The following is an 11,870-nucleotide window of genomic DNA, read 5'->3' as shown; positions in this document are numbered from 1 at the left end:
GAAGCACGTAATGGGGCCGATGGCATCTTCCGGGTGGGACTTGTTTGAAACCATGTACATGGGCGGCAGTGTAGCAGAGGCAATTTGGCGCAGCTGCGGGACACTTGTTGGTGCATACAGCGGGGGGATTGCGGGAGAAGGGAAAATGGGGTGGCTGGGTTTTGTGCTTGGGAGCCAAGTGGGGAGCTGGATTGGGGGGAGGATTGGGCTGATGGGGTATGATATCTGGGATGGTGTGCAATATTTGCTTAACAGTGTATCTGGAAATTTACACTAACATAGCTGTATATATACTGAACTAGCGTGATTCACATGCACATGTTGCAGGTATACATTGACAAGTTCAAGTGTACACACTTGTATTCTTCTTTGTAAAGAGAAAATAAAGAAAATGAGCATAATGATACATTTGTATAGCACTAGAATTTTCAATTGTACAAGTTTTATTTATTCTGTCTAATAGATTACATGTGAAGCATACAGCAAGGCCTGCACAGTCAGACATTAAAGCAGCTACGATAAGAGTGCTTCCTCAGCCAGATTGGTGCTTCTTTGCTCGACCTTGAGGGGCCAGCGAATCATCTCTCTTTGATGAAGCCTCAGGCTTCCGAGCCCATGCAGGTGCTTGATCTGGACCATAACGATAATCATAAAAGAGCTCTTCACCAGCTTCGATACGCTCATTGGCAAAAATACCAACACGGTGGTCACCAGCCACCAACATCACCTGTACGACCACCCTGCATCAGCTTTTGATGGAACACTCTAACTTGAGCAGATGAACGAAAGATAAAATACCTTCGCATAACAGTTTGGTGTTGATGAATGGTTTGCAAATTTCAATTTGTCTCCCTTGCGGTAGGCGTCAAGGACATACTGAAACAAGAAAAATACTTGTGTAAGATCATCCCATACTACGACAGCCTCTTTTCTTCTGTAGGAGACTGTCCATGTATTACATTGAATGGTATATTAGAGAGAAGCCTGTGATCCCGCCAAACCTTGGAGGTACAGAATTTTTTCAGCAGCATATTAGATTTTGGATTGGTGATGGCACAATAAAATAAGCTCAATCCTGGTTCCTGTTTGCTTGGTAGTTCCACAGGGTCTTTTGATTTTCGTCATTAACATGAGAATTCATGTTCTCTTGTTATTAGAGTAGAGCATGGGATATATATTGTATTAAAATAGTCTATCATACTTCAATTGTCTCATCAGACACTTTTTAAGGATAAGAGAAATCTAGCAAATATATTTCTGATACATGAAGATATTGCAGACAAAGAGGATTACAGAAGCTACTTGCCTGATCATTCAAGTCAAAAAGGAATGATGAGTTTGCTCGATCATAGATTTTTCCTCGCTTATCTGCTTCCCGATGGGAGATCAATTCACCAGTATATTCTCCAAGATAATCATTTTTGTTGACAGAGTTCTGGAATTAAATTGCCCACTTTAATATAACAAACACAACATGACATATATCATGAGAGAAAACTACCCTCATCTCATACCTTGAGAAAGGCTCCCCATCCAGCAACATCAGACTTTGATAAGAGTATCTGTCAGCCAAGAAACAGGTCTATTCAACAGGATTTCTAAAAAGTGCATTTTAAAATGAGAAAAGGAGAAAAGTAAGAAGATACAAGGGTTACCCTTTGCTGCTGTCTCAGAAGGAGCCGCATGTTACCACACTGGCCATCTCCTTGCTTTGGTGGTTCGCCTAATGAACCATCCCCACAGCTGCACAAAACTTGAAACTTGTTTTCAACACATTCATTGATGAAAACGACCAATTACAGTAAATTTAACTCTCAAATAGGTCATAATCGAATTGGGAAACTAAATTCTTGTGTATGCAAGAGGGCACCTTCCAGAATGTTTCCCCTTTTTATGTCGTAAGCAGATTCACTGGATGGCTATGAAAATTAACACAGCCAAAGAAGACATAAATGGAATTCGGAGACAAATAAGTAGTCCCAACAATGAAAAGGTTAAAAACATATACATGCACTACCTAGTCTGTGGATATCTGCGGAAATCACCACATCTAAACCTGAAGGAGTGGAGAGAGGGGCTCGAGAATTTTTAAGTACAAACACAGTTTTTAAGTTTCAGTTGCTAAAAGTAAAAGAATTCAGCTCAGAATAATTACTATCTCCTGAAAAGTTCAAAGGGTTACCAACTCCAATTGATAAAAAATTCTAAATAAAAAGGAAACACCTATACCAAGTAAGGAAATGAGTTGAGCATCAACTGCGGAATGTACAAAGATAAAAGATTGTTACCTTGGAGGGTCTATCTCACAAATCAAGAAAGGGAAACCTCAAAAACCTTATCCGGCTTCTTCAACTTTGCGTCAAGCAATAGATATACCCATCAGAGACATATTCTCTCAATGCAATAGAACATACTATAGTGCAGAAAGTACTTAACTCTGCATCATGCCACAAAGCTCAAGATCCTAAAACTCCCGCTAAATAGATTTTGTCAACAACAACTCTATCTATTCCCACCATGTTAAGTTACAGGAAACTAAGTCAAACATAAATAAGTTTGTATGAAGTTTCTTAACAGGTGTGGACAAACAAAATGGAGGAGAACCCAAGGATAGGGGTAGCAGAGAAAGGCAGAGGAATGCAGGAATCGGAAACTTTAGTCTGGAAGGTTTCAACAGATCAACAGAGTGAAAGAAACACCATAATGAATTTTTATACTGCAACTTCAGAAATGCAGGAATCGGAAATTTAGTTACCTAACCCAACAATTTCGGCAAACATCTGGATCGCATTCGCGTCCAGCTGCAAAGCATGGGCATTGCCGACTTTTGCATTGACTTTTAGCACAGTGGCATCCTCTGAACCGGTTTTTGCAGCCTTTTGAGCACCTGAAAATTTAAAGACTGTCAACTATAGAATACCTATTTTTCATTCAGCCTTGTCAGAGATGACATGGAGTAAGGAAATCCATGGCTAGCATCGCTGAAGCTAATTAACTAGTCTGACAAACAAAGATATATGTTTTCATGGAGAAGTGTAGAGCTGACGTTTACTTCTAACCAATGGATGACCTCATAAATTTCATTTCATTCTTCGGTATGTTAAGCATGCAATTTGAATTGACTAACAATCTAGAGTAGCTTCATATTTTGAGAGGAACATTCGTCAAATCCCACTATCATGAACTCATAAAGAACTTGATGCATTTACCAGTATCAATAACATGTCAATCTTAGAGTAAGAGACAGATCTTAGTTATGTATTTTATTCTGATTATATTTTGTCTACATTTTTGTATCTTTCTTGATTAGACCATCATATTATAACAATGTACTTGTTGAAATAATTTCTTCTAATTTCACCAGAAAGGCTTCCAGATTTCTCACTCTACCTCTATGCCAAACTTATTTTTCTAATCTTTTCAGGAAACCCAAATTAACAGTTCCAAAGGTGGAGTTCTTTTAACTAAAACTATCTTTCTAACCAATAGTGTAAAAGTACACAAAACAAACATATACACTTTCCCTTTTGTCTAAAACTATGCATTGGATAAAAAAACCCATAATTTTGGGATGGGGGGAGTGTATTATCCATTATAAAAAGGTAGATAAAACAATTTTAATATTTTAAGGCAGAGCCAAAGAGATAATCTCCCCATATATTCCAATTAGCAAACTTAGAGTTAGAACTTTGTCCATGCATAGAGCTCAAATATGTGCCCACTTTCTGGAGAGAACTACCTATTAGAAATGCTATTTTTTCTTTATACTTCTCTAAATCAGCTCTGATATAAACAAAATTAACAAAAAACAAGAATTTTATTAAGTCCAATCTAGCATCAAACAGCAAAGGCAAACCTGATTCTACCTTTAGTTCAGTGGGTGCTTAATATTAATCCAGGTCTACGTGTCCATTCCATGGATCTGATTATAATAAATTTTCTGGAGTCCCACGGTTTAAAGTGATTAACCTGAAAATATTTACCCCAAGACCCAAACTTTCATAATTTAGATATACTATCTGTTCAATAAGTAGTAAGGTAACATGACACGAGCTCTTTCCCCAGATAATAGAATAAATGGAAAATAAAAGTCCATCATACCCCAAAAATGCTATCTTTTCATACGATAGTAGTCGACTAAAGTAACTTGGCACTAATTATTCCCCAAGTAATAGAATAAATGGATGAATAAAAGTTTGAGTACCCGCAATATTTCTCACAGCAAGTTCCATTTTTCAGACAAGGGCACTGCTTCCCGCACAAGGACTGGCACCCACATGGAGTATATTGTTTACATGGCTGGTCTTTTCCATCTGCAATCCTTCGCCATAGAGATGGATGGCCAGCAGACTTCCACGAAGACTTAACCTTGCGTGCTCTGCCCCTCTTACGGCACACTCTTGACTTGACAAGCATATCTGGCTCCTGATATCGAACAATTTAAGTAAATATGTGTCTGAAACATGAAGCAACTTGTCATGCTATTCTTTTCTTATCATCTCCTGAGTAGATTCTAATGGAAAGCAATAGTAACGTGAAAACTGTTATCTTGTTTGCTGCCTTATGACTGAAAAGAAACTTCCCGATCATTGTAAGAACAATAAATCTTGGTGATACTATTATGGAAATATCAGTTTCTTGAGTAGAAGTAGAAATCTGATCCTGGAAGTAAACTCTCAAATAAACACAGGTATTTACTCAAATTGGTATTATGGAAAGCTTATCTGGAAACAAGGATGAAATGAACTTGAATCCATCTGATCTGGAGAATTGTGACCTGAGAATGTTTTTTCAAACCACATCCATAAAAAGCCTTACTCCCATCCTATATATTTAGATCAAGGTATTTCCTGCTAGTTCATAGATGTACTGTAAAAACACTTTCTTCAGATGGTTCAAATAAATATTGCTCCAGAAACTGAAAACTATCAATTTAGGCTGGAAAACTGAAGTGAGAAATGCTTATTACCAAATGTTCAACTGTTAATGAATGCTTATCAAATACTCTCTTGTTTTTGTTTCTAGTTCATTCAGAAAATTTGCCCCAAAAAGATGTTTTTCATGCAAGCAAAAGCAAAGACACACCAGATAATCCATGTCAGCTTTTCCAACATCTTCGAAGAAAGAGCTCAGAATAGCTGAAGATCCACGAGGCATAACAGCCCCATCACCATACATGTATCTGGAGACTTCTTTGCAAGTTTTCAGACCAGGGAGCAAACTCCTGGCTATAAGGCAACTGCAAAACAGATCTCAGTTAACACTGTAGATGGTATAGGACACCAACTGTACAGGTGAGTTTTAAGTAAATAATTTACAAGTTCTAGAAGTAAAAGACTTTTTGCTTCAGATTCCCACTGTCTTATTATATACTAATATTTGACTGTCAATCTGTCATCTAATTTTTCCCCTCCCGACTGCCACAAACAACCCAAGATGACGGTTTAAGCTAATTACGAACTACTTACTTCTTGCCATTTGAAAATATGAATATGAACAGTGAAAATAAGTGTATGGTTGAAGGTTAACCTAGTCCCCGCTAAGGTACTATCTAAACTCTTAGTACACCTCGTTATGTTGCCGTTCTATTCTCGGCACACAAAGAATTAGAACCTCAATAGGGCCATATAAGAATATGGTGACTTCAAATCATCTTGATGCAACTAAATCTAACTGCATATTTTACTAAGATGACATGCTTGGAGATTAATCAAAACTGAACTCTAATGATCTGAAGGAAATAGCTAAGCAAAACCAACAGCCACCGGACCTGTTTCTTCCAAATATCTCTAATCCCTTCAAGTATAAGTCTTTCTCAAAAGTCTTCCATTCGCTCCGTCTATGTGGAGCTTTAATTGAGTTTCCAATGGTATTGCATGCCTCCCTTAGTGCATCTACATTGTGCTTGTAAAAAGCATGCACTGGAGTAGAGGTGGACATCTGGAGTTCATGTTCGTCGGGTGGTCCCACTTCAGGGAACTGATCCACTGTAGTTGTACTATGATCTAAAGGATCTTGAACACCCAACTTCAGTCTCTTATTGGAAGAACTTAGGAAGTCGTCTGGAGCCACCTTTGATGCTTTGGCCAATAAACTTGTAGATTCATATATTGTGTGCTTTCCTTTGCTTTCCAGATTATGTGCTGTTATGATAATAGATAGATTTCTTGTCAGATGCTTGAAAAGAATTTTTAAGCAAAAGAAACAAACTCTAAGCATTATCTCATTTTCAACTTGCTCTATTGGATACAAAGAGAATCTCGTTTTTAACTTGCTCTATCGGATACAGAGAGACAAGGGCCTTGCCTTCCTCATTTGATGCTTTACTTTGAGACCCATCCAAAGGAACAGGCGAATGCTTGGGCAAGTCTTTCAAACCATTCAACTAAAACAGAAAGAAAATGAAAATTTTCACAGAGGAAAAATCAATAAATTCACAGGATATGTATCAGAAAGTTGTGAATCATCAAGTCTTGCGTGATCATGGAACACAAAGATATTATAAAGACCTACGGGTTTGAAACATTAGTTTGCTCTATGAATTATCCTCGCATGTTTTCAACAGACAAATTTATTTTTGGTCAAGTGACAAGTGTCTAGATGTTTATAAAGTCAACAAAAATGCTTACACGATTATGCCAAAGAAAATCCGGGAAAATAAAAAATGGGAAAACCTTGGTACATGAGGTCCAATGATTTAATATCAACTAAATAAAACAAACCTTGGTTGCAAGTTGTTTACTAGTTGGAACTACAATTTAACTCACAAGCAAGATAATAATAAAAGCAGGACTCAGAAACACACACATCTAGGTTTGAAAAAATACTAGCTGATTAGATTCTGTTTTATTTCTCAGCATCACAATTTTCTTGCAGAATGCGGCATAAAGACCAAATGAGATAATGTAAACTCAATAAATTTTGACTTGTGTATTAAATCATAAATTTTTGAGCTAGAAAAGAACATTGCATGCTAGTTTTTTTCTTTTAATATTCTACCCAGAGATCAATATAAATAATATATCTGAAGCATGATCTCACCAAGCTGTACAAAGCCAAAAAGAATATGCATTCTTGTAAATTTACTCCAAAAGACAATCCCATTACTATTTTGAAATTCCATGAGAAAGCCATACCCAAAGATAACACTGATCACCACACGGTTTACGGTCCTCTTCGGTATCAGATGGGAAGGATTGTTTTTCACTCTGCAAACAAAACAGTTTGGATGTCAGCACATGACCTCAATTCTCCAGAGCCTGAGAACAAAGATTTCACTTACAGGGTATATTAGAATTTGAGAACAACCATGCAAGCGGCAGTCAAAAACCTGTAAATCGAAAAGCACTAATGAGTACAAGAAGTCACAGTAAGCCCACTTCAGATTCATAAGCATAGACGGTTTAGAAATATCTTTAACACTTGATGCAATCCATATGCCTGGATTTATACCAAGAAGACTCTTTAAAAAGGTACATATGAAAACTGTAATGAAAAAGGACCTTGAAAGTTAAAATAGGAAAAACTTTCATACCAATAAAAACGAGAATCATAATGGAAAACGAAAAAGAAAAGTCCAAGACTACATACCAGACAACGGCGACAAAATAGATTATCAAAAGAATCTAAAGCAGCACTCAGACTTTTGTCCAAGAATACATTATCTTCAGATCCCTCTTCCCCAGAACTTTGCAGCTTGTGTTTCCCCATAATCCGGTCCTTTTCCATGAACATGTTGCAACGCTCCTGCATATCATGGGAATGAATACATCTGAACAATGGAAAGAAAATAGTAAACATACAGATTGTACAATTTCACAAATAATAGCAGGCTTCCCAGGAATCCCACCCATAATAGTGAAAATTGTATACTCTCTCTATATCAATATTTGACATGTAACACAAACCAATCTAAATTACCTGGATCTCGCGAGAGGTTCCTCCAACAAACTGGGTCAATGCGTTGAGAACTTCATCACCAACCCCAAACTCCTCTGAAGCCATCCTACAAAATTACAATTGCGGATATATTGAAACTGCTGATGAACCTCATACACTGAAAAATCAGAAGAACAAAAACGATCACAAAAATTAAATTTTATACTTGTGAGTTCCACAGTTTGCTATAGCAAGGCCACATTTCTTTCATGAACACAAGATGACGTGCTCTTAACAGCAGATAGCCAAGAGTCTAAAACAGTCAAGTGATTACAGGACTCAGGGTCTCAAGAAAGTGAACTATGAGGATTATTTTGTACAAGTATTTCCAGTATACCCATTGTTTAGAAACTAATTCTTTCTTTTGCCACCCAAGCAAAGTAGAGTTTCAACTTTCAAACTTTGCAAAATCTGCAAATTAGCTACATGAATACAGTTTTTCTTTTCTCCTTTTCAGTTTCTTTCTTAAATAAGGGTACTAAAATAACTTTGTTGGACTGACAACTTAGCAGTTGCAACTAAGAAAATGAAGAAATGTACTTCCAACCATTTTCAGTTAAGACAGATTGCGAATGAAGAAATTCACGAGTGTCAGGTCTAGGTAGAATGCATAAGAGAGAGGTCAATAGCTTCAAAGAAAACAATGCTCCTCTGACTACAACAGAGAAACGTATTTCTTCTGAACCAACGATATGGTAAAACATCAGGATAACCAGAGGAGAATGAATTTTACTCACTACAATTGCTATTGATTCTTTTTCTTTTTTGTGCCAAGTGAAATATAATTACATCATTCAAGTCATTCAGAAAATTCAGCGTATTAAGTGATGGCATTTAGAAGCCAGAAGATAAAGTGCAGCACAGTATTTATCTCTTTCCCGAGCCCCGTTATTGTATGTAAACAGGCTCTCCCTGCAGTACAATATGTCCCATATAATGAACTATAATAAGTAAAGAGATACGAAAAGCAAAGACATATTGTTTCATTACTGAGATCCATCATATTTGAGATGTATTCTTGAAGCATTAATTTCAAAGAATAGCTCAAACTGACCTCAGAATTCGATCTTCTACCTCTGAAAATTCATGTTTCTCCCCCTCTGGCTCTCCAAGTTCTTCTTCACTGTCACTACAGATCAGTGCCTCACTACCATGTTGATCATAGTAAATACGTCTCCTCCCTACAACTGACTGGTCATCAGCCATTCTCTGATTTCTGTGCTGTGTGAAAAAAACTTGAGAAAACAATAACAAATATAAATTTTTTAACTTCAAATAGGAAGTAAAAGTCAACTGTGCATAGATATGGTGCAGCACATTCTATACAAACAAAACTAAGAAGGTATTAATCGAATCAGCTAAAAATAATGCCTAAAAAAGTAATAGGATGGGCACAGACATGCACATAGCTTGTCTTTCATTCATCAAAGTAAAAATAGAAAACCTGGCAGAATGAAATTCCATCAATGTCATTATATGATGTTGAATGATAAAAATATAAGAAGAGTTATTTTTTATGTCGTATTTCGTGAAAAGATCTTCACAATTTGATACCATCAACTATGGAATGAAGATGTGCTAAACTCATGCTGCTTGACCACAGCTTTGTGGTTCACAATCTTGGCCTATGTGCATAATATAAATGGCAATAGGGATTACAAGCCAAATTACTTGGTACTTGTCATGCTTGTCATTACATATGAATACCTAAATGATCTGCTGTATGCAAGGCTGTGCAATATCCAAATTTAAGGTATTGCCATGTGCTCCCATGTTTAGAGTGCTTGCAATCAGAAAAAGTTCAGTCTATATTATCCCAGCCATTTCATATCTTTATGATATCTCCACTTATCTTGTTTAGAAGAAGAGCTAACCTTCCATCAAGTAGAAAAAACACCTAAAGTTCTATGACTATCAAGTAGACTGTAATCTCTATTGTGCATATGAAATGAAATTGTAAAAATAAAACCACAGAATACTTGTTTCCTTCATCTGAAATTCCGAAAAGAAAAGTCCCGAATATAAACCATAACCTTAGAAGATGATACAAAGATTTGGTACCTATCCAAAAAAATCCATGTAGTATATGGCGGCAGCTTCTCAATCAGAGGAAGCTTGGCGGTGGTAGAAAATACAACTTCTTCATTGTCAACATTATCCCTGTCCACAGATCCTTGAGTAAGCCCGCCGACTTTGCAGAGAGGATTGTCCATTCTTAAAGAGAGGAAATTGACAGAATCATTGACCACATTAAAGTCATTCCTTGATGCAGCCAAAGCTTTGAGGTCAGAAACATAAGCTTGAACCCTTGTGCTGTTTTTCTCAAGTTTTTCCTGAAAAAAAAACAAAAATATAAACAATAATAACAATTTTGCTAAGCAATTCAACTAAATAGTGCACTATGTCTAGATAGTGTGTGCAAATTTCAAGAAAGTCAATTCGCACATCTGGATTTGAAACATGTGCAGATGTGCTTATCAATGCCATAAGGTTTGAGATTTTACTTAGAATCGTTACAGTTCTTCATTATTAGCCTCTACCTAATGGCGCATAAGACAACTGATAAAAAAATTGTGGGAGAAAACACTAAGCAACACATTGATGAAATGCGTAAGACAATGATAGTTTCAATCTGAAGAATAAAAAGCAAGTCCCAGGATTGGGTAAGACAAAATTAAGGCTGACATGTCAAAATACTTACAGTAAAGATGAGAACAATCATCAGGGGAAAGGAAAACAATCAAATAAGAGTGTACATGGTTTTTTGCAAAGAATATATCAAAGGATTAAAGATAGTTAAAATTACTCCAACGGAAGCAACTCTTTCGGATTGCATCTGCCTTCTTAGCTGCATTAATTTAGAAGTCAAGTTTGCCATGGTATCCGTTCCCTGTTCAAAGAAGAAAATTGTCATACCAATCAATTCTTAGCACAATCTTATTCAAGCAGATAATGAGAAAAAGGCAAAATTTAATCCAGATGTGGACTGGAACATGAAACAAGGAATACAGACAGCAACAAAAGTTTCATCAGACCAACGATTTCACATGGTTTTATAAAATTGTCAGTTCATAGTAACTTTATAACATGACAAACAGATTGCTTCACTCTGTTCCCCTCCGTCCCCTGCACTCAAACAGAGGAAATATCAAAGAAAATCACGTTCTTAAGTCCTTCTCCTACCTTACTCACTTCTTATAAGAAGAAAGATAAAGAGAAAAGACCGTAAACAACAAGCTTAAATGAAAGCAAATTGCCATCTATTTCTTGTCATTTCTGAAATTCAAGCTTATATAACAATGAGAAAACAAGAAACTTAAGCAAGAAACAATCATCCACCAATAATCAGTTGCAAGATATAGGGTTCAATTTCGGAAGAAATCAACAGATAACACAATTCAATGATCAGCATCAAAAACTTTGAAGCGATGATCAATTTCTCGCAACAAAGTTGGTAAAATCATAAAATTCGAAAAGTCAATAATCGAAACAGAATTGAGGGGGAAAATAAATGGAGAGAAAGAAGAACGAACTCTAAATTTGGAAGAAGATGTGCTTGACTTTGAGACCATTACTCTGATTTCTGAACGAATTTTTGGAGAGTAAAGAGACAGACTGACGAGCGTGTGGGAAAAAGATCAAGAATCCACTTATATATGACGTGGAGGCTGGTGACGTGGACTGGTCACTACGTAACATGGGAAGATTTTTGCTGCGCTTAGGTGTAGAAAACCGAATATGTTCGCCATCCAACGTGGCAGAAATTTATGGCGTGCTCATCACGCGGAGGTATAAGGTCATGTCCTTATGATGCGGTCATAATATGGGAATGGTGAGGAGTGCATCTAAGGGCGGTGCGCTTGGCAACATGGGATTTCAAATTGATGCAAGTAATTCTTGAGTAGGGTGGTGGAAGCCAAATCGCGAGCATC

At 36.8% G+C, this 11,870-nt stretch overlaps 2 protein-coding genes across 5 annotated transcripts in view; one reads left to right on the top strand and one right to left on the bottom strand.

The window, feature by feature from the left end:
• Positions 1–277, top strand: part of LOC110012100 — a 1,353-nt gene extending 1,076 nt beyond the window's left edge. Inside the window, exon 3 of the mRNA XM_020694233.1 lies at positions 75–277. Within this exon, the coding sequence (XP_020549892.1) occupies positions 75–277 (203 nt within the window). The remainder of the gene's footprint in view (positions 1–74) is intronic.
• On the bottom strand, positions 290–11,617 carry LOC105165191 (histone-lysine N-methyltransferase EZ3). 4 transcript variants are annotated; one of them, XM_011084114.2, is made up of 18 exons: positions 11,472–11,617; positions 10,745–10,828; positions 10,000–10,271; positions 8,993–9,154; positions 7,921–8,005; positions 7,591–7,746; positions 7,283–7,330; positions 7,137–7,208; positions 6,307–6,385; positions 5,771–6,143; positions 5,086–5,239; positions 4,205–4,425; positions 2,756–2,887; positions 1,656–1,743; positions 1,515–1,562; positions 1,307–1,435; positions 799–876; positions 290–727 (listed from the first exon to the last, which is right to left on the bottom strand). In XM_011084114.2, exons 1-18 carry the CDS (start codon positions 11,508–11,510, stop codon positions 533–535), a joined length of 2,415 nt encoding a protein of 804 aa, XP_011082416.1. In that variant the 5' UTR covers positions 11,511–11,617; the 3' UTR covers positions 290–532. The 4 variants fall into 4 exon arrangements, 3 of the variants coding, with proteins under 3 accessions (XP_011082416.1, XP_011082419.1, XP_011082418.1); XR_002287312.1 differs by lacking the exon at positions 290–727 and having other exon boundaries at positions 1,515–1,582; XM_011084117.2 differs by lacking the exons at positions 10,745–10,828; positions 11,472–11,617 and having other exon boundaries at positions 8,993–9,159; positions 10,000–10,138.

The sequence above is a fragment of the Sesamum indicum genome, linkage group LG6 (genome assembly GCF_000512975.1).
Source record: "Sesamum indicum cultivar Zhongzhi No. 13 linkage group LG6, S_indicum_v1.0, whole genome shotgun sequence".
Lineage (NCBI taxonomy): Eukaryota > Viridiplantae > Streptophyta > Magnoliopsida > Lamiales > Pedaliaceae > Sesamum > Sesamum indicum.
Note: the sequence above shows the minus strand (reverse complement) of the source record. Positions and strands in the feature narration are given on the sequence as shown.